This window comes from Malus domestica, chromosome 03 (assembly GCF_042453785.1).
Source record: "Malus domestica chromosome 03, GDT2T_hap1".
In the NCBI taxonomy this organism is placed as follows: Eukaryota; Viridiplantae; Streptophyta; class Magnoliopsida; order Rosales; family Rosaceae; genus Malus; species Malus domestica.
The window spans coordinates 20,546,697-20,567,971 of NC_091663.1; the positions used below are offsets into that span (position 1 = coordinate 20,546,697).

General features: G+C 36.1%; 1 protein-coding gene across 2 annotated transcripts in view; it reads left to right on the forward strand.

Moving 5' to 3' along the window:
- The first annotated feature begins 3,903 nt into the window (after positions 1-3,903).
- LOC103418941 (uncharacterized) overlaps positions 3,904-21,275 on the forward strand; it is a 28,138-nt gene continuing 10,766 nt past the window's right edge. Inside the window, exons 1-20 of one of the 2 annotated variants that reach the window (XM_029100048.2) lie at positions 3,904-4,295; positions 4,515-4,682; positions 4,779-4,868; positions 5,057-5,193; positions 5,273-5,360; positions 6,035-6,117; positions 6,220-6,326; positions 7,852-8,004; positions 8,501-8,565; positions 12,276-12,363; positions 12,478-12,556; positions 12,735-12,843; positions 14,357-14,416; positions 14,577-14,695; positions 16,132-16,513; positions 16,603-16,787; positions 16,917-16,989; positions 19,177-19,327; positions 19,416-19,585; positions 20,456-20,803. In XM_029100048.2, coding sequence (XP_028955881.1) covers positions 4,116-4,295; positions 4,515-4,682; positions 4,779-4,868; positions 5,057-5,193; positions 5,273-5,360; positions 6,035-6,117; positions 6,220-6,326; positions 7,852-8,004; positions 8,501-8,565; positions 12,276-12,363; positions 12,478-12,556; positions 12,735-12,843; positions 14,357-14,416; positions 14,577-14,695; positions 16,132-16,513; positions 16,603-16,787; positions 16,917-16,989; positions 19,177-19,327; positions 19,416-19,585; positions 20,456-20,803 — 2,835 coding nt within the window. In that variant the 5' untranslated portion in view covers positions 3,904-4,115. The remainder of the gene's footprint in view (positions 4,296-4,514; positions 4,683-4,778; positions 4,869-5,056; positions 5,194-5,272; positions 5,361-6,034; positions 6,118-6,219; positions 6,327-7,851; positions 8,005-8,500; positions 8,566-12,275; positions 12,364-12,477; positions 12,557-12,734; positions 12,844-14,356; positions 14,417-14,576; positions 14,696-16,131; positions 16,514-16,602; positions 16,788-16,916; positions 16,990-19,176; positions 19,328-19,415; positions 19,586-20,455; positions 20,804-21,275) is intronic. The other variant, XM_029100049.2, reaches the window with a different exon arrangement.

The following is a 21,275-nucleotide window of genomic DNA, read 5'->3' on the forward strand; positions in this document are numbered from 1 at the left end:
AACTACAAAACGCTAATAAGGTCTGCTTTTTTTTTTATTAGGTTATTATTACCTTGTAGATGGTGGTTATACAAATGGTGAAGGATTCCTTGCACCCTATAGAGGAATACCTTATCATTTATCTGAATGGGAGTGACGAGCACCTTCTAATAAGGAAGAATATTTTAACATGAAGCATTCTAAGGCAAGGAATGTAATTGAATGCTGTTTTAGCTTGCTAAAAGGAAGGTGGTCGATAATAAGGATTCCATCTTTCTATCCGATAAGGACACAAGGTCGAATAATTACCGCTTGTTGCCTACTACACAATCTTATTAGGCAAGAGATGTCTGTAGATCCAATGGAGAATTTGCCCATAATAGAAGATGGACAAAATACAAAAGAAGGTGAATATGTTAGTAGTGTTGAAACATCTGACCAGTGGACTGCAAAGAGGAATGCCATGGCTCAGGAAATGTATAATGAGTGGAAAGCAATTAGGAACCAGCAGCCGAACTAGCTATATGTGTTAATGATAACATTTTATTTTAGTATTCCATTTTATCATGCATTTGTTGGATATTAGTAAAATGATTAGATTGCTCATCAGTGAATGTTAAAACTTTTGTATTGATTGGATGATATGCAAATTAATTGGATATTATGCAAATTGATTGAATATTTTGCAAATTGATTATTTGTATTGTATTTTAGTACATTCAAATATTTTTTGTTTAGGTATGGATAACGACAATATTTTGAATGCTACTCAAGAGCCAAAAGGAAGAAGGCGTAAATGGGAAGCATTTGAGGAAGAAGCATTACCATCTGTTGTTGAGGATTTTGTTGCTAGAAAGCAACGGTGTGACACCGGTGCTTTCAAACAAGGTACTTTGATTGAAATAGCGAAAGCTGTCAATGTTTTATGTCCTCATTCCAATATAAAGGCAACTCCACATATTGAGTCAAAGTTGAATAAATGGAAAAAAAACATATAGTTTGATCGTTAACATGATAAATACAAGTGGATTTGCATGGAATGATGTCAAAAAGTGCGTTGAAGTTGACAGTGATAACGCATGGCAAACTTATGTGCAGGTTCATATCTTATTTTATTTATACAGTAATTATATTCTTACTGCTATATTTGTTACGCATACTAAATTTTAGTTTTGCTATGTTAATATAATCTTAGAAAAATAAAGAAGACGATGGATGGAGAAGCAAACCTTTTCCACTATATGATAGATTTGCATATATATTTGGAAAAGATTGGGCTACAGGTAATGTAGCCGAAACCCCTGCTGAAATGGTGCAGGAACAAAGTCATGATCAAGTTGGTGCAAGTGATATTGGAAGTGAAAATTTTGTTTCGTCAATGAACCAACAAAGCTAACAAAGCACCTCATCTGCAAATAGCCAAAGAAAGAGGAAAAGAGTTGTGGGAAGTTCAAGTGATGGAACCGAGGTAATTATCAGTGGACTGAAAGATTTTTATGTCGAAAGTGGGAAGAGGATGCAAATGGTAACTGAAGCTTTAGTTCAAGGTACTGCAGATCATAGTGACATAGCTAACGAACTTGAAGCAATGGATCTTTCTCCTATGGATCCAATAGATGCATTGTCTCTTATTTTGGAAAAACCACAAAATATGGGAGTGTTCAGGGCAATCAAATCGGAACTCAAGAAAGTATTTTATTATGTGGTACATTTTGACATGGATGTATTTTATTAATCGTACAATCTTATGTTATGGCTTATAACTTAGTTTTGCACTATAAAGTATTTTGGTTAATGTTAACTAGGATTTTGTAAATTATGGAGATCTACTTTGGAATGCTATACTATAGTTCACTGGTATTTTGTAAAATATCCTGGATGAAAGTTTAGTGAATGATGTTTTAAGAGTCAATCAATGGCAAAGATTGACTTGTCACAAGTATCTTCTTATGTACTTGTATTTGTTGAAGTTGCATGTATTGGACACTATTCTTTTTCTTCTTTTGGGTGATAGAGTTTAAACCAAGCTACATTTGCAAATTAAAGTCAACTATTTATAAATAGTATGTCCCAACTATAGTATGTCTCAATTCTATTTGCAGGTAATAGACACAAAACAATTGTCCCATTTTTGTAAGATTCATAATATCCATGGCAAAAATATGTTCCAACTAACCTATAACATGAGATTTGTAGCATTACTCTATTACACAATGACAAAAATTTGTAGTCCTACTCTAAGTAAACACAAATCTGGTAAACAGTACTATTTTTATTATCATACTTCTTAATCCAACATTACACCAAACGCTTCACTAAGTTAGTCCAGCTTAGTCTAGTCTAAGCCAGTCCAGCATAGTCCCTGCAGCTAGTCTAGTCCGAAATAGTCAGGCGCAACAAACACACCCTAATAGTCTTACGGGTCCATTGGTCATTTTTTTTGTTAATTTTACGATGAGTCCTCTAGTCGCTCATTTTCTTTTTGCTCCACCGCTACTTTCTTATGATCTTTCTTACGCGCTTTCTTTCTTTTATTTGTCTTCATTAGGTTTAAATAAAAAATAAAAAAAATATATGCATATCAATAGTCAAATGGACAAATTGCAAAAGGAAATACAAACAAATTTAAGAAACCAAACAAAACCAAAATAAAATAAAATGAAAAATAGCAGCAAAATAAGTAAAAAATAAAATCAATTTCATGCATAAACAGGACAAAAAACAAACACCCAAAAGGAAAAACAACTTACCACGATGATGAGGTTTTTTGGAGGACGACGAACTTGGGCATCGAGGAACAACGGACAAGAGCGGATAATGAGAACAGAGCTTAAGCTTTCAAGTGAAACGAAAGGGAAAAGGAGGCCATTGGGTTTAGAGTTGGAGACAAGGATTTCAAGAGGAAAAATGAGCTTGAATTTCAAGAGGAAAAATGAAAATGAAATAATGTAGGTTTCAGGGTTTCAGCTATTATGAATGGACAAGGATTGTCTGCCTTCCACTTCCGGTGCCCTCCTCGTGCTCTCCTGTTCGTGTGGTCACGGTTAAGCCACGTCAACATTTTATATTACTATTCATTTTTGTCTTATTATATCTATAAAAAAAAAAATATAAAATGTTGACGTGGCTTAACCGTGACCACACAAAACATGAGGACACGGGGAGGGCACCGGAAGTGGAGGGCAGATAATCCTTGTCCATTAGGAATTTGGGTTTGCGGTCTGCTAATTTGCATTCTCAATATAACCCAAGCATAATAATTAGTTACCAACAATCACAACATTGGATCAACTTGAGACACAACAATCACAAAGACTAGATCAACTAGTTCCATAGGCTTCATGGTTGGTTTTTTCCAACTTGTCTTGGGCTCAACTTTTGTTTGGGCTTCTTCTGTCTTTTTGGCTGGTCTAATTTTGTTTGTATATATTTTGTCTTTAGCCCAGTGATTTGTAAGTTTGTGTTGTTTGTTTAATAGAAGTTCACTATGTTTGGATGACGGAAATAAACTTGGAATTTTAGTAAAATTCAGAATTTATAAATTGACATGCTCCAATTCCCTTGTTTGGATTCGTAAACATAGAAATTTAGAATTTCCGTGTGGAAAAAAAACTTGGAATTTGGGATCTCCAATTCCCAAGTTCAAATTCCATGTAAATATGTATCATTTCCCAATTTCTATGATTTAGAGTTTAAAAATAACAAATTCAGTATTCAATTTCATTGTTCTTTTAGATTAACCAAACAAGAAAATTTACAAATTCTAGAAAATAAAATCTTGTTATTTCAATTTCCGTCATTTTAACATTCCTGAATAATTTTAAATTTCTTCGTCCAAACACAGTTAGTTGACAAAAAAAAAAAAAAAAAAAAAAAAAACGAAACTTGTAATTTCCGTCATTTCCTAATTTCTGTGAAATTCTCAGGGGAAGAAATATTGAATCATGCAGTTTCAAGAATTTCTGAATCCAAACAGTAATTTTATTTTCTTAAAATTGGCTTAAACTAGATTTACAAAAGGTGTATAAAAGTTGTAGGCCTAAACCGTAATATAAAAGGTAAATCACAACCGAAGGCGAAGGAGGAGGTCCAAGGTTTTTCCCAATTGCTTCTACACATTTCGTGCTGTGAAAGAAATGGCGGAAGCATCATCGGCGTCTGCGACAAAGTCGGATGAAGAGAAAGTAGAGATGCTGGACCGGTTGCTAACTCGGCTAGCTCTCTGCGATGACTCCAACCTCCAACCCTTACTCTCCAAGCTTCTCCCCTTCACCATTTCCTCACTTTCTTCTCAATCCTCCGCCGTCCGCAACAAGGTCAGAGTCAAACTCTCTGTCTCTCTCTCTCTCTCTGTCTGTCTCTGTCTCTCTCTCTCCATTCGCTTTGCTACTTTTTCCTGTCGATGGTGGTCTTCAATTTCTGAACAATAATTGCCACAAATATTGGTTTACTTGTATGTTTAGCTGAATTTGGTAATTGGGTTTTGAATCTATGGAAATTTTATTCTGGAATTGGATTTTGTTGTTTGGGGGCAGGTTCTTGAGATATTGAGTCACGTAAACAAGAGAGTGAAGCACCAACCTGAGATTGGTTTACCCTTGTCGGAGTTATGGAATATATATTCGGAAGCTAATACTGCTTCAATGGTCAGGAATTTCTGCATTCTGTATATCGAGATGGCAATGGACCGTGCAGATACAAAAGTATGTCCATGTTCCTTCTTCCTCTCATATCTTTGTATGTTCCGTTCGCTTCATATGACAGCATATGATCGTACAACATTGTATCTTCTTTTACAGCAAAAGGAAGATTTGGCAGCCATACTTCTGTCGGGTGTTTCCAGGCTTCCTCTTCAGCACCAAGAAATTATACTCAGACTCGCTACTAAGGTAAACGGCAGTCTTATTAGAGTGGGTATGGCCAGAAAGAAGGTGTACATTTTGTATGGTAAAAATGGATATGCTTTGAGCTTATTGAACTATGATTTTGTACTAAAATATGGTATCCAGTTCATTTGAGGATCATAAAAGAGTATATCACAGAATAAGAAGAACTTAGTATTCTGACTTGATTACAGGTCATTGGTGAATGTCACTCAAAAGGAATTAACAATGAAGTTGCTGCAAAGTATAGAATGATAAGTGATTCCCAGGACAGGAACGTGTTTCTTGAATTTTGCCTTCATACATTGTTGTATCAACAGTCATCTCAAAGGTCTGGAAGTGGGTTTTAGTATAAAATGTTAGAAAATTTCTTTAGTCATACATACTAAAGTACTCGTGCTTCACAACAGAGAATGCCCACCTGGACTTTCGGTTGCTCAAACCAACCGTGTGACAGGGAAACAACCATTGAAAAATGATATACTTCTAACAAGAAAGGTAAATTTGGTACAAGTTGGAAGTTCTTCTGTGTATAATATATTGTACATGTTTTTTCCTATAGGTAGTGATGTTGTACTTTTTATGATGGCCTTTTACTAATGGTATAATTCTGCTGGGGTTCGGGTTGTGGCGAGAGGAAATATAATAGATTTTGTTCTTATTTCCTATTGTTTGTTTGGAGGGGGAAGGGATGATTTAATAAAGTGTTTTCCCCTTACTTGAAGTAGGAGGACAAAAGTATTTGGGTAACATGTTTGATTTATTTCCTATATTCTTTTTCTTTCATTGCACATATTTTCCTCTATTTGCAATCCTTAAATGACTATGATGGAAAACTTAAGTGTCAAAGCCTTTTTGTTCCTACCATTTCTAAAAGGATTAATTTTTTTTTTTGGGATGACAGGGAAGGTTACCCCTCCTATTTTGTCTCGTATATCCTTCGTCATACTTCAAAAATATATGAATTATCCCTGTCCTGCCATCACCCTTCTTTGTTTTTCATCCTCCACCTCTCTTCCCTCCCAAACATAGGGTAATTTAAACTCAAACTGTTTATCACAATTAATGCATGTATGTTTATCCATGTGTCTGTGTGCATGGTTTTTTACTACTATCAGTAAATATATATTTATCAATAAACGCCAATATTCCCTTTGATTTTCTGCAAGCAGTTAGGGATCTTGAATGTTATTGACGCTATGGAGCTGGCCCCTGAGCTCGTTTATCCGCTATACGTGGCTTCCTCCGTAGATTGGTACATTCTGATTTCTCCACTATAACTAAAATTTCAGTCTCAACTTATTTGATTTTCTTATTTGATATGTGGATTCATATGTTAATAATTGTTTAATTCTAGTCAAGAGCCTGTTGTTAAGAGAGGGGAGGAGCTTCTAAAGAAGAAGGCTGCTGGAGCTAACTTAGATGATTCAGACCTGATAAACAAACTTTTTTTGTTATTTAATGGTACAAATTCTGAATTCTTTTGTTCATTTTAATTGGTTGGCTGAGTTAATAATTTTAAATTCAGATGTAGATTTTAACTTGTTCGTATATTGTTCTATTGTATTTGTATTTGTGTAATAGCTTTCTGGGGAGATAACTGTGAACTCATCTTTGAAGAAGAAACAATTTTTTATTGCAAAGAAACAATCAAAATACAAGAGTGGACAAGAAGTCTGCAAGGGCACAAACAAAACAGGACAAATAGCACCATCATACTGACATTTAGAAACTATAAAACAACACAAAACTAACTAATAGCAGCATTCCAGGTACACCAAATTTCTGAAAAAGACAAATATCAAAATTCTGTAGTAATCGATGCCCACAGAGATGACCATAACCGAACGTTATCCCACAAGGATATACTGACTTCGTTGTCCTAAAAAATCAGCTTGTTTCTTACCATCCAAATGACCCAAAAGATAGCTGAAACTATACATCCCCATAAGACCTTCATTTTCTTCCCTTTTCCTGATAATTTATGTTCCTCTACCATAATAGAATAACAATCCCTGGGGAAAACCCAACTCATACCGAACTCCCTAAACAACTTCAACCAGAGATTTAAAGCCACTGGACAGTGAAGAAACAGATAATCAGCAGACTCTGAACTTTTCTTGTATAAAATGCACCGATCAGGTTGTAGACATGAACTAGGTCTCTGTTTTTGGAGCATGTCACAAGTGTTAATTTTCCCATGAGCCACTAACCAAAACCTTCACTTTATTAGGAACTTTAGGTTTCCATACCAGGCCACAAGCCTGAAAAACCCTCTGTACAGTTTTTGAGGAGGAAATCACAATAAGATTTAACAGAGAATCCTGAAGAATCAAATATCCAATTTCTTGCATCAACCCTTGAGGGGTGAATGCGAGCCTGATCCAAACTTGTCAGAAAAGATGACAACTCGTCTAATTCCACATCACGCAAATTCCTTTGAAACCCAAATTCCCAATTCAAAGAATGTTCGGCAGAACTAGCCACACTAGAAATACTCTTGTTATGAAACCTGGATAAGTTGAACAACCTAGGAAATGAGACGTTGTAAAGATCTTTCGCCAGCCAAATGTCTTCCCAAAATCTAATTCGATCTCCTTTACTAAGAACAAAACGGCAGCACTCCGGAAAAGAACTATACCCTTGGGAAATATCCTTCCAAGGACTTCTACTTGTTCCAAACCGAACTATCTTGGAATCCCAACCATTGTCACTGAGACCATACTTGCTTCTAATCACTTTGTGCCAGATGGAATCACTTTTCATCATAGTATATCATAAAAAGCCTATAAGCTGTGGTCTAAATATGAATTGACATATTTGTGGTCAGATTATAGCTGCATTGTGCTGCTTGCATATCCAGTTGCAGAACTTGAACTCTTTTGTTTGGTCCATTTCCAAGAGTTTTGGACTCTTTTGTTTTATTGACATGAATTAAGTTTGTTTTAGTTTCAATCCATCTTCTGTACATAAGATCCAGTTTATGCAGGTACTGCTGGATCTCAAAGTGTTGCTCCTGAATCTAGAATCACTCCGGCAAATCCTGCTTTGAAAGCAAAACTTATATCTATTTTCTGCCGATCTATTACAACAGCCAACAGTTTCCCTGCAACTTTACAGTGCATTTTTGGTTGCATATATGGTATGCAGATCATCTTCTTAAAGTTAGTTACAAATCAATTCCTACTACTTGACCAAAATTTTGATGCCTAAATGTCGGCTATAAACTTTTTTGGTGTTAATGAGTGTTTGAGCATGGTCTAAATGTTATAAATTAAATAGTTCTTTTGAGAGTCAAATCTATTCTATGCATATCTGGAGTGGATGCTATTGCTCAAATTTCAAGAAAATGTAGTCATATATTATGGTAGCGATGGTTCTTGGCAAAGGAATTTAGATGTAGCAAGATTGTATATTTAAAAAAGTCGCATGACCAGTGTACTCTTTCTACATCGGAACCACCACACTAATATGAATTATAATCCTCTAATGTTTATGTGTAACATCTCTCCAATTGGCTTTACCCCTTTCCAACAGAAACATTATTTCCATTTTATATTATGTTGGTGTTGAGTGTGTAATATAATGCTCTGATACAGATTATTTGTATTGATGTGTTGTGTTTGGGTAATTGATAGGAAGTGATACCACATCGAGGTTGAAGCAGTTGGGAATGGAATTCACTGTCTGGGTATTTAAACATGTAAGGACCTCGTGATGTTTTTTTGTTTTTGGATTTCTGTTTCACTTGCAAAACTTTTTCTGGACTTTTTGAAGAAGGCATTGATTAAAACTTGCAATATGATGTGCTTTTCAGGAGTTGGCCCACTTTAAGGGTTAGGCATGTTAACTTTATGGTTGCAGTACATAATTTTCTGTCAATTCTCGTTTCTCTTTATGTGCAGATCACAAGCCTAAGTCTTTCATTTTTATTTTCTCATTTCTTCTTTTTGAGAAGATCACACAATCTTGTATGCTTTTGTATTTTATTGGTTTATAGCAGTGTTTTAAAAAATTCACCCCAAGGCATGCCCGGGCTGCTTTGGAGGTGGGGTGGGAGGAAAAATAGTCTCTGTTTTGCGGAAGTCGGCGAAAAATTCGCCTAGGCTTTGTCAGGGCACGCCTGAGGTGTTCGACTGAGCGTCCTTTTTTCTTTTTTAAGTGGCCCAGATCTGAAAATTTTTTAGTTGCAGAGTGGTCTGCCCAGCGAAGAAAATGAAGTCGCTAGTTTTTTTTTTGGGCTGAGTTTTCCTTTTCTATATATTTTTTTCTCTTCAAAGTTTAAAATGACCACACTTTTGTTGCCCCCTCATCTTCTTTTCTGTTCATTTTTTGTTTTTTATATATTTTTTTCTCATATACAAGATCAATGTTTTAAAAGGCCGCCTCTGTTTTGAGGGAGTGGGCGGAAGGCGTCCAGATGTCTCTGTTTGGCTGCTGCTTTGTTTTTTTTGTTAACTCCCAAACCCAAATTTTGGGTAGGGTTTTAATTGCTTGCACTATCATCTCTCTGCCTTCTTTTTCTGATTTTTATTTTTTTATATAATGGATGTGTGTGCGGTCTGCATGCATTGTTATATGTGTACTCATTCTGTTTTTCATCCTCTATTTTATATATATAATATAATATATGTATATAAATGTGTGTATATATATTTATAATATATGTGTGTGCTTAGGGTGATTATTGATTAATATTTTTTTTTTTTAATATAATGTGTAGGCTCAATGTATATATTAAAAAATTTAGGTCCTGTGTGGTTTCGCCTCACGCCTCACGCCTAGGCCAGGCTATCCCTCGGACGCTTCGCCCATACCTCATGCTTTTAATACATTGTACAAGATAGATAAGCATTTTTTGTTTTTGTTATTATTATTTTTGTAAGATAAAGAAGTATCTTTTCATGGATATTCTCATGACAGGTCAGCAAGAAAAAAAGATAAAACGTCTTTTTTTTTTTTTTTTTAACGTTATACTATTTTCTTAAAAGAAACATTATATTAACCTTATTTCTTTTTTTAAGACTACACATCCCATCCAAATACAACAACAAAAAAGCCTATTCCCACTAAGTGGGGTCAGCTATATGAATCCTACAACGCCATTGAGCTCGGTTCTGTTTTACTTCTTCTGTTAGATCCAAGTACTAGTCTTTTCTTGGAGTCTCTTTCAAAGTCTTCCTAGGTCTTCCTCTACCCTTTCGGCCCTGAACCTTTGTCCCGTAATCGCATCTTCTAACTAGAGCTTCAGTAGGCCTTCGTTTCACATGTCCAAACCATTGTAACCGATTTTCTCTCATCTTTCTTTCAATTTTGGCTACTCCTACTTTACCTTGGATATCCTCATTCCTAATCTTATCCTTTCTCATGTGCCCACATCCAACGAAGCATTCTCATCTCTGCCACACCCATTTTATGTACGTGTTGATGCTTCACCGTCCAACATTCCGTGCCATAAAGCATTGCCGGCCTTATTGCCGTCCTATAAAATTTTCCCTTGAGCTTCAGTGGCATACGACGGTCACATAACACGCCGGATGCACTCTTCCACTTCATCCATCCAGCTTGTATTCTATGGTTGAGGTCTTCATCCAACTCTCCATTCTTTTGCAAGATAGATCCCAGGTAGCGAAATCGGTCACTCTTTGGCACTTCTTGATCTCCAATCCTCACCCCTAACTCATTTGAGCCTTCGTTTGCACTGAACTTGCATTCCATAAATCATATGTACATATAAAGATGCACTTGCATAAGGCTAGATGTCTGGATTCCCCTCTATTTGTTTGATTGTTGATTAATTTGATTGCTTGGTTAAACTTATTTGTGACTTGAATGACAATAAATATCTGTTTTACAAAGTATTATATCATTTATAAATTATATTTTATATTAAAAATTTTAACGGCCTTATGCCTCAAGGCTTTTCCCTAAGCGGCACTATATATGAAACGCCTCATCCACGCCTTCACCTTTTAAAACATTGGTTTATAATTTAGGGTGATCATTTTGTTGATCATGTTCATGATTTTCTATGTGGATATCTTGTCCACTTTTGTATTTTTATTGGTGTAAGCTATAAAACTTCATTTCTTGCTTTTAAAACATTGGTTTATAGTTTAGGGTGATAATTTTGTTGATCATGTTCATGCTTTTCTATTTGGATATCTTGTCTGCTTTTGTAACTTTATTGGTTTAAGCTATAAAACCTCTCCCCCCCCCCCCCCCCCCCCCCCAAAAAAAAAAACAAAAAAAGAAGAAAGGAAATTAGATTCGTGGACTAGCAGTCATCAAAGATAAGCTATAGCGAGAGACAACTGAAAGTAGGATAATGGTTATTGAGGGAACCTTGGACATTATGGAGAGTGACCTGTAAGGATGAGGATAATGGTTATTATTTCATGGACTTTGTTCTGGCTAGAAAAGGTTTTGGGAGATGTGGGAAGAGTTATTTAGCAGGTGTTGAGTCAACTAACTTTTTTTGTTGTCACTCACGGTATACCTGGGGGTAGATTTAAAATGTCTACATGGCTTAGATTGGTAGAACTCCACTTTCCTTTCCTTTAACCTTGGAGGTTGATGTCTTAACTCTGAAGTAGGCTGGTGACCTCAATTTCCCAGATGACACCATTTATTCAGTTTGGGGGATAAGGCTAGTTTTATTGTTCTTTGGATCAATGTTACCCATTACGCTCAAACCTGTCAGTTTTCGATCTGGGGTCGAGTGATCCTATTCGTAGGCCATCTGCTACCCTATTCCCTCAACTTAGCCTTTGTGTGGAACTCACCATTTTCCAAAATAAATGAACCAAGTTACATTCTCAGACGAATTTTGACCGAAATATCGTATGGACTATGCCTGTCACCTCCATACCCGTACCACAGTGACTACTTAATTCCCTACCTGATTTTGTACCGCATACCGGAATGAACCACAACCCTTGTAACAGTTCTTTGGATAATCATCTGCAATTGTGTTTCGATGGCTATCAATCATTGTAGGATTATGATTCCTTTCCTATGGGTGTTTGATCCGAAATATGTGAGTGGTGTTCCTTTTATTTGGGGTTTGCTTTGGAAGGTAAGCTGTGCTGTTTGAGTTTTTGGGATCCCTGTAGTGGGAAATGTTAGGAAACGGCTGGGTGTAGGAAAGCCTATCTTGCTATAGAGGGTTGGGTCGTCTTGATTCAGTCTTAAGCCGTATTCCTACTAAACTTATTTCATGGCTTGTAATGTTTTTGAGACTGATCAGCATTTTTTTATATTTTGATTACAAATCAGTGAATAGAAATTGGCCTCAATTTATTTTTACATTGTTTCTTTAGGGAAATAGTATTCATACTTAACTTATTTCATGGCTTGTACTGTTATTTTATATTTTTCTAACTTCTAGTTTTAAAACCTCTATGCGTGCAGTCAAAGATTGATCAACTCAAACTCATGGGCCCTGTTATTCTGAGTGGAATTCTGAAGTCACTTGACACTGTTTCAAGTTCAGAATCAGGTTTGCTCTCTATGCAATGGATGCCTTTTAACTTATGTTCATTTGTACATTTTACAATTAGATGGAAAGGGCAGAGTTTCAGTCTGATTGATATAGTACACTGAATTTACCCAGATGCTACTGTTAGGGACTCCAAAACTTTTGCTTATCAAGCAATTGGGTTGCTTGCACAGCGCATGCCTCAACTTTTCAGGTTGAGTACCTTCCTATTTGTTCTTATCAAGAAAATAAAAAACCATCCTATTTGTTTCTTCTGTTTCCATTTTCTTTATTCCTTAACTTTGTGCATATGGTTCTTCCGACATCTCTTGCATGCTTCATATCAAAACTTATAGGGGAAAAATGTTTGGTTGTATTTTCCCTCCTTGCAGAGATAAGATTGACATGGCTGTGCGTCTTTTTGATGCATTGAAGGTGGAGGCCCAGCATTTTCGCCTCAGTATACAAGAAGCAACCAATTCCCTTGCCACTGCTTACAAGGTAATGCCACAGGCTGTGGGTCTGCTGTCCCCCAAAACGGTCTCCCCTCCATGTCTCCTTCATTTTTTGATATGTCACCACTTAGTCCCAACTTAACTCTGTTAACTTTTAATGATTTACAAATTAAAATACTAAAAACCAAAAAAAAAAAAAAAAAAAAAAAACAAAAACCATGAAACCAGTTGCCACTTAAGTCCCACCCACCAAGCCTGACAGTCATCGGCTGCAAGCCCTGATTCTAGTTGCCACCGCTAAATTCTTCCCTCGACTCTCTGAATAATCTCATCCATGGAGACTATTCAATCAACTTTCCCAAATTTTCAAATCAACCGAGAACTCGTCAAGATAACCCCATCCCCCACTGCTCCTAAATAGTCAAATTGAAAGCCATATGTATCATCCATTGTCAATTACAGTACAACATCGTGAAGCAATGATTTTTATCATTGAACAAGTAGGGTTGGGGCCATTGGGCCACTTTGATTAAAAAATGCAATGATCTTTCATAGATCTGCATCTTAAGCCAAGTGAGAGAGGAGGCTTTGGCTGTCGGCCAGTGACGGGTAAGGAAGGGGTGGCTGGCTTTTAGGGCTGAGTGGGTGGGGGGTGGGTGGGGACTGGGGAGTTTTGTTTCTGCTAGTTTTTTTTTCTCACTTTTTATTATTTATTTTTTCAATTTATTAAAAGTTAACAGAGTTAAGTTGGAGTTAAGTGGTATGACACATGTAAAAAAAATGGAGGAGGAGACGCCATTTTGTGGACAGCAGACCCGGAGCCAATGCCAATGTTCTGTATTTGGTTGTATCTTTGATTATAAACATTTACCTACTTTTTATTTGTAAAGATTTTATTTGGCCTCAAGGATTTTGAACAATCAATTTATGCAAGTCGTCATGTTAGAGCACAATAAATAACTTCATTAATTTATATATCTGGAAGTTGTTATTTCACTCCAAAAAATCATCTTGTACTCCTTCTTAGTAATAAAGGAGATAGGAGTGCATGATTCTACTTTTGAGTGCATTCTGGTAATGTTTGCATTTCCAGCCCTCTTCCTAGTTAATTTAAAGATGTTCTCATTTTGTCATGGTTCATGGTTAGTGTTGGTTCAAACAGAAATGTTAAGGCCTGGTGTTGGTTCAAAGTTCAAACACATTTTTGCTTCAGTGTTCAAGTCAACAACCAATTTAGCTGCCAACCTTAATAGAAATGCCGATGTTGGTCCAAAACAATAGAAAAGGGCCGTAGAAACTGAGATTTTGGAAATATTCTAGATTAATTTTGGTTGCATTTGCATCAATGTCGCTCAAATATTGCAAAGATTTGAGTGATAATTCTCTTCTATTTGTGTTTTTCTTCTGAATTGTTTTGCCTCTAATATAGATATAATACGTTAAGCTTTTCTAGATCTATTCATTTCCCAGTTTTATGTCAGTATCTCTCACGGTTCCAATTTTCTAATTACCAGTTTTGTGTATTCAAAATATTTATACCGATTATTATCTTCTTTCAGGGTGCCCCATCAACAGTGCTAAAGGATCTGGAGATGCTTTTGCTAAAAAATGCTCAAGAGGTGTCATAACTTTTGAATTTTTAGTATATTGGTGTAAATAACTTTCTTATATTTCTTTCCCTTCTGTTCACCTGGTATTTGAATATAGTGCTTCATTTTATGTTTCATAAATTACTTTTCATAATGGAGGCCTGATTAAGTGGTGGTCACTGCTTACCAGGAACAAAGTGAAGTACGATTCTGTGTGATAAGATGGGCGACTTCTTTATTTGATTTGCAACATTGCCCTAGCCGATTTATTTGTATGCTTGGGGCAGCTGATACTAAATTGGATATAAGGTAATATAAGTTCCTTTCTTTATTTGTATGCTTGATGCTTATACGTCAGTCAACCTCTCCCTCTTTCTTTTCGTCAACAATTCCTAGCCTGGGTGCATTAGGAGTAAAGGTTCCAGTTGAACGATTTGATTTCATATTTGATGGTCAGATGCTAACTGATTTGCTTTGAACCTGCTGTCGATATTTATAAGGGTTCAATTTGGTACTTTCATGGTTAGGGTTTCATTTTGTTTTGGTTGAGAAAGAAACTGAATTTTGTAGAATATAACAATAAAATTACAGGATGGGAAAAGATGGCCACAAGATGGAAAACAAAAGTTCCCCTAAACTTCAAAAACTAAAATTAAAATTTAACACAACGAAACCTAACAAATAGCGGATTTCCAAAGGAGCCAAATATTTGAACAGAGAAATTTGTAGTGTATTGAAACTGAGGCCCATAATAAAGACCATAGACAGACTTTCTCTTCTGTTGCATGCAAGTCTTAAAAATCAATCAATTTCTTTCCAGTCTCAACACTTCCACCAAAGTTGAAATGGTTCCCTAAAAACAAATTGAGGAATTTTCGATCATATCCTACTGAAGACAAGTCAGATCTTGTCTCGTTTGTTTGATATGTTTGGGTTGGTCTGGGTGTGCCCTAGAAGCTACTTATTGTTTTTTTTGTTTATTTTTAATATTTGGCGCTAGCATTGAAGTTTAACTGTTTCAAGACGTTCTGTTGGCTCCCTTGTGGTGCCTACTTGGAGTGGAACAAGGAAATTATTATTGGCCTTCTTTGTTTAAGCATTTTAAGGACTGCTTTTAGTTTAAGGACCTGCTGGGGATTGCTTCTGGACGAGCTAACAGTACTTTCTGACAACCAAAAGTGCTTCTAACTACGCTTGGCAGAAAGACTTCAAACCCTAAACACTTCAAATTTTTTTATCTAATCCATAGTAAAAGTACTTCTAGAAGTGCTTCCTAGAAAAGCAATTTCGAACGAGCTTCTGTACTTCCCAAGTGTTTCTTGGGTTTTGTATTTCTTTTGTGGTTATGGTTGTTTGGACATCTTACCGTCTTATCTGCATCTTTTTTTCCCTAATAAAGTGTTGTTTACAAATGAACAAGGACCCAATTGAAGGTGTTACCTTTATGAACTCTTGAAAATTCTTGACACCCTGTTTGCTTACCTATTATATTTATTTAACTGCATTTGCATTTTTTATAGTGTACTAATTTATATGTTTGTAAATTTTGTTAGTCAATTCAGAGTTTTAAATGATTGAGTTTAGAAGTCAGGGTAAACATTTTTGAGGGATCTGAATATATGGTTATTGTGGTTTCAATTAAACCTTACATTGGTTAATTGTACTAGTACCCTATTTTCTCTTTGTTTATGTTTCTAAAAATTACCACAATTTCATGTTGCACCTTGTTTGTTCCTTCTCTGTAGGGAGATAGCTCTTGAGGGCCTTTTACTTGTGAAAGATGATGGGCAAATCATGAGTCAGAAGCAGGAGCTACATTACCCAAAACTTGGAGTCATGTTAGATTATATTCTTAGGCAGCAACCGAACTTATTAGATTCATCTGAGATGAGGGAGCAGAAGCTTCATTTTCCCTCAAAAACATATCTAGTTATGATTCAATTTCTGTTGAAGTGCTTCGACTCGGAATTGGAGCAAGACAGTTCTATTAAAGGGTCAACTGATTTTCAGTCTTCTGTAGAAGCACTCTGCTTACTTCTTGAACATGCTATGGCCTTTGAAGGGTCTGTCGAGTTGCATGCCCAGGCTTCCAAGGCTTTAATTGTAATTGGATCTTGTATGCCAGAGGTCGTGACTGAAAAACTTTTCTTGTTATTTACTACTATCCTCTTTCCCTTAATGTAAAGCACATCTGACAAATCTTAGTTCCTTATTAGCTGATAGCCTCGCGCTATGCCCAAAAAGTTTCATGGCTAAGGCAACTACTCAGTCATGTTGACTTGGATACCCGTGAAGCTGCAGCACGTTTACTTGGGTTTGCTTCCTCTGCTCTTGCTCCAGCTGAATCTTCTGCTCTTATCTCTGAACTAATTGCCTCAGTTAGTGGAAGACGTAAGATAAGGTTGGTAGCTTATATATTGCACTATGCAGTTTATCATTGAGAGTTTATAAAATCTGCCTTTCAGTTCTGCTGTTTTCTTTGTTATGATAATGTAACTCTCATTCTTGGGTTGCTTAAAATATTTTTCAGGTTTGAAGAACAACATGGAGCATTATGTGCAGTAGGATATGTAACTGCAGACTGTATGTCGCGAACACCAGCCGTAAGTACTTATATTTTTTAATTGTTCCGGTAATGTGTTGCCTTCTATATGAAACGTCTGTTACCCCCTATTCTCTAATAAAAATCACACTCAGAACATAAATATTCTGGGTTCCATTCATCCATACTGATTTTTTGCACAATAGTTCCTAGTTTGAATGCACAAGAAAATTTGCAAAGTACACATATCAGACTATAATTTTGAAACAAAACTATGTTTGACAACAGATTCCACTCATTTGAGTTGAGTTCATAATTATATAAACGATTTACTTTTGGGATTTATCATGAATCTTCTGCTATCCTCATGGATTGTTTGTGCACAACCTCATGGGTTTGAGTTTTCTGGTCAGGATTGGTCAGTTCATGCTATTTTCTGATTGATGTGCTGTAGTATATTGTTTGTTGTTTATTGGTTTTTCTTTGTTTTTTCTGTTTCGTTTTTGTAGAGGGCAGTTGTTTAGAGAACAACCTGTCCCCTGTGTTGTAAACAATGTTAGCCTCTCCTAAGCAATAGCCTCGAGGCGTGAGGCAATGGCCTCATGGTACCTAAATTAATTATAATACGTAATATATGATATATATATCATACTTTGTTAAACAATCATGCAAGCATGGCAAACAATCAAATACTTGACTATTATTATTATTTCTCTAATCACTAAGTTATAATAAACTAATAAAAACAAAGTTAGAAACATAAAATTAGCATGAATTTTATGAAAACCCTGCCCAAAAAATGACTTTGTTTGGGGTTTGGTTTTTTTTTTTTTTTTTTTTTGTAAACAGTTCAAACGCCTGAGGTCGCACTTGGTGCGATGGCAAGTGCCTTCGCCCATGAGCGGTAGGTCTCAGGTTCGAGACTTGGGAGCAGCCTCTCCATAAAATGGGGGTAAGGCTAGCCGACATTCACCTCTCCCAGACCCTGCGTAAAGCGGGAGCCTTGTGTACTGGGTACGACCTTTAAACAGTTCAAACGCCTAGGCACCTGAGGCGATAGCTTAGGCACTTGAGGTGATAGCCTAGGCGTTTAGTCTAGTCTATAGCCCACTCCTGCTGGGCAGAGGCGTTTTCTTCTTAGCCCCACGGCCCGCCCCCAAAACTGCCTAGGTTAGTCTTAAAACTAGTTTTTTAAGACACTGGTTGTAATCCTTTTTGTTTCAATGAAAATCTTCCTTCAGAGAATCAAAGGAGACCCGATTCTTGCCTTTATCCTCAGTGATGCATTCTATGCAAGAGATTTGGAATCTTTTGAGGTTTTTAGGAGTTTTCCCAGCTATTTGTGCTGGGTGTTTTCTTTGTTTTAGCTTTCTAAGTTTTGTTTGTTTTATGTGTTCTGGTTGCTCTCTTGACCAACCTCTTTTCTATTTTCTTTAATATTAATACGACCGTTCTTTTATTGAATAAAAAATAAAAATTGGAATCTTGTAATCCATGTTTTTTTTGCATTATCCTATGGTTTTGAGTCTTTGATTGGAGCTGTTTAGGGTGTTTTAAGTTGGGTTATTCCCAGGGACCATTTCTCTCTTTTGTCTGAGAAGCATTAATTCCCAAGGATGGGGAAGATGGCCAAAGTTTTGTGGGGATGCATAGTATCGTTCGTATTTTGGGTAGTCTAGCAGGAGAGAAATAAAATGATTTTTGAAGATTTTTCTATTAGCTAAAAAGAGAAGTTTTGGGATAGAATTTGGTTATGGACATCCCTATGGCGCTCGATATCTAAAGAGCTTCAGGGGTATATCTTTTTAGCATAGGAGAACTTTTGTTTCTATGTTTCATTGATGTTTGTGCATTCTATGTTGTGGCTATCTTGTCCACTCCATTTGTAATTTTATTGTTTTATGCAATTAAATTTATTCCTTTCCAAATACAAAGTGAAATTCTTTGTTTCCTATAACATAAACAAACAAAAAAATTGTCTCAGATGTTGCCGACCACTTGCCAAGTTAGCTTTGGGTATTCTTTATCTTATTGACCTTGCTGGCAATTGAAAGTTATTGGTCACTGGAGTTTGTCTTTCCATTTGAATATTGTCTATAAGTTTGATTTCAGTTTGATATTGTCTTTCCATTTGAATATTGTATATAAATTTCCAATTTACTGATGTCTTATTTTGATTATGGTGTAATATTCATTTTCTTTTTTGCAATTGATTCATGGCATTGTGTTCAACATTCATACTGTGCAGATTCCAGATGCACTGTTTCAAACTACATTAAAGTGCCTTGTTGATGTTACTAATTCTGAGACTGCACCACTGGCCTCAATAGCAACCCAAGCCTTAGGTCACATTGGGCTGATTATCCCATTGCCTTCGCTTGTTATTGATTCTAGTTCAGGTAATTTGATGGGTTTTGCTCTTTCATTTACTATCTTTTCTCTTCTCCTTGTGTTGAGATGCTTACTAACCGAATGATTAAACTGCAGTTGATATTCTGGTTGTTTTAAATGAGAAGTTGAGAAAACTACTCGGTGGCGATGACAATAAAGCAATTCAAAAAGTTGTTATATCCATTGGCCATATGTGTGTAAAGGAAACTTCATCTTCACGTCTAAATATTGCCCTCGATTTAATTTTCAGTCTTTCCCGATCCAAGGTTTGTACGAAACTATTCTCTCATAAAATAATTTCCTTTCATTATTTACAGCAGTGCTTTTAAAGACTAGAAAAACCATATTCATCAGCAATTTTCTTTCCTGTTTTAATGTTGCAGACTAAAGCAATAGTCTGGTTTATGTCAAGGCATTTTGGTCTCAATCCATAATTGGAGTGAAGGGATAATTCCTATATTCCTAACCCTAAATTAGCCAAATTAAGGCCAAGTTCAACCCACCCAATGACACGTTATGGTTAAAGAATATCTCTTAATTTTTATAATATGGGTAACGGTGTGGGGATGGGTCACTCATAAGTCAAAGCTAGAGAGAGTAAGCAAGCAGCCTCCAAAATTATACCTCTGTAAGCTGTACGTTTACATAGTTATAAGTATTTTCTTTGAAGTGACCAGAATTGGGCATGTTACACAGATTCTTTGCACAAATGTATGCCTGTCAAACTCTGAAGAAAGTCTTGTAATGGACTAAAATGTCACTCCCAAAAATGTTTTGTTTTTTAGAAGAATCACCCGATTTCATTAAAAAGATAAAAACTTTACAACATACCTGCTTAACTTATAAAAAGAAAAAAATTAAAATAAAAAAAAGGAAGAAAATACAGAATATCCTAGCTGAAATTAACACATAGCTCCCCTCCAACATACTCTCTGAATTCTGTACTTGAACCTCATAGCAATCTTCCAATAGTCTTTGGTTTCTTTCCAACCACAACCTACATATAACTGCTAGCACCAAACTCCCCAAATTCTACGCTCCAATCCCATAGTAGACTTTCAAATATTCTTTGGATGAAAATTAATGAAGGGTATGAGAAAAATCTCAAATTCGTGCACTCTGGATTTATTATACAGGTCGAGGACATCCTCTTTGCTGCTGGCGAGGCTCTATCATTTTTATGGGGTGGTGTTCCAGTGACTGCAGATTTAATTCTCAAAGCTAATTATTCGCTTTCGATGGCTTCGAACTTTCTTATGGGAGATGTAACCTCATCTCTGTCAAAATATATCTCAATTGAAAAGAATGGAGCTGAAGAAGAACGTAATGCCAAAGTTAGAGATGCAATAACTAAAAAGCTCTTTGACGATCTTCTATACAGTACAAGAAAGGAAGATCGGTGTTCTGGAACTGTTTGGTTATTATCAATTACAATGTATTGTGGCCATGACCCAGCTATCCAGAAAATGCTTCCAGACATTCAGGTTTGGCTTTGGTTTCCACAATTTCTTTTTTCCAGTCATTGAGTTGATTTGTAATTATCAGTCTTTTGTGTTGGGTTTTTTCCTGCCCATGACGAGTTGTTGGAAGTCTGTTAGGAATTATAGTCTTAGATGATTGAATTGTTTACCCAATTGGAGTTGTTTTCCTAGTTGGAGTGGTTTTCCCAATTGGAGTTGATTTATCAATTGGAGAAGGATTCATAACTAGATTCCAATTAGGAGTAGTAATCCTTATTGAAGAAGACCTTTATTATGTCTATATAAAGAGGCTATTGCACTCGTTTTGAATTGGAGCAAAACAATAAGTTGTGTCTCAAGGAGTTAGAGTGAGAGTGTATTGTGAGGGCAAAGTGTGTGGGAGAGAAAAGAAAAGAGATAAGAGTGCATTCTTGTTCTTGTTCTCCCAGGTTTTTTGTCAAGTCTTAATCCTAGAGGTTTGACAAGATTATTCGTT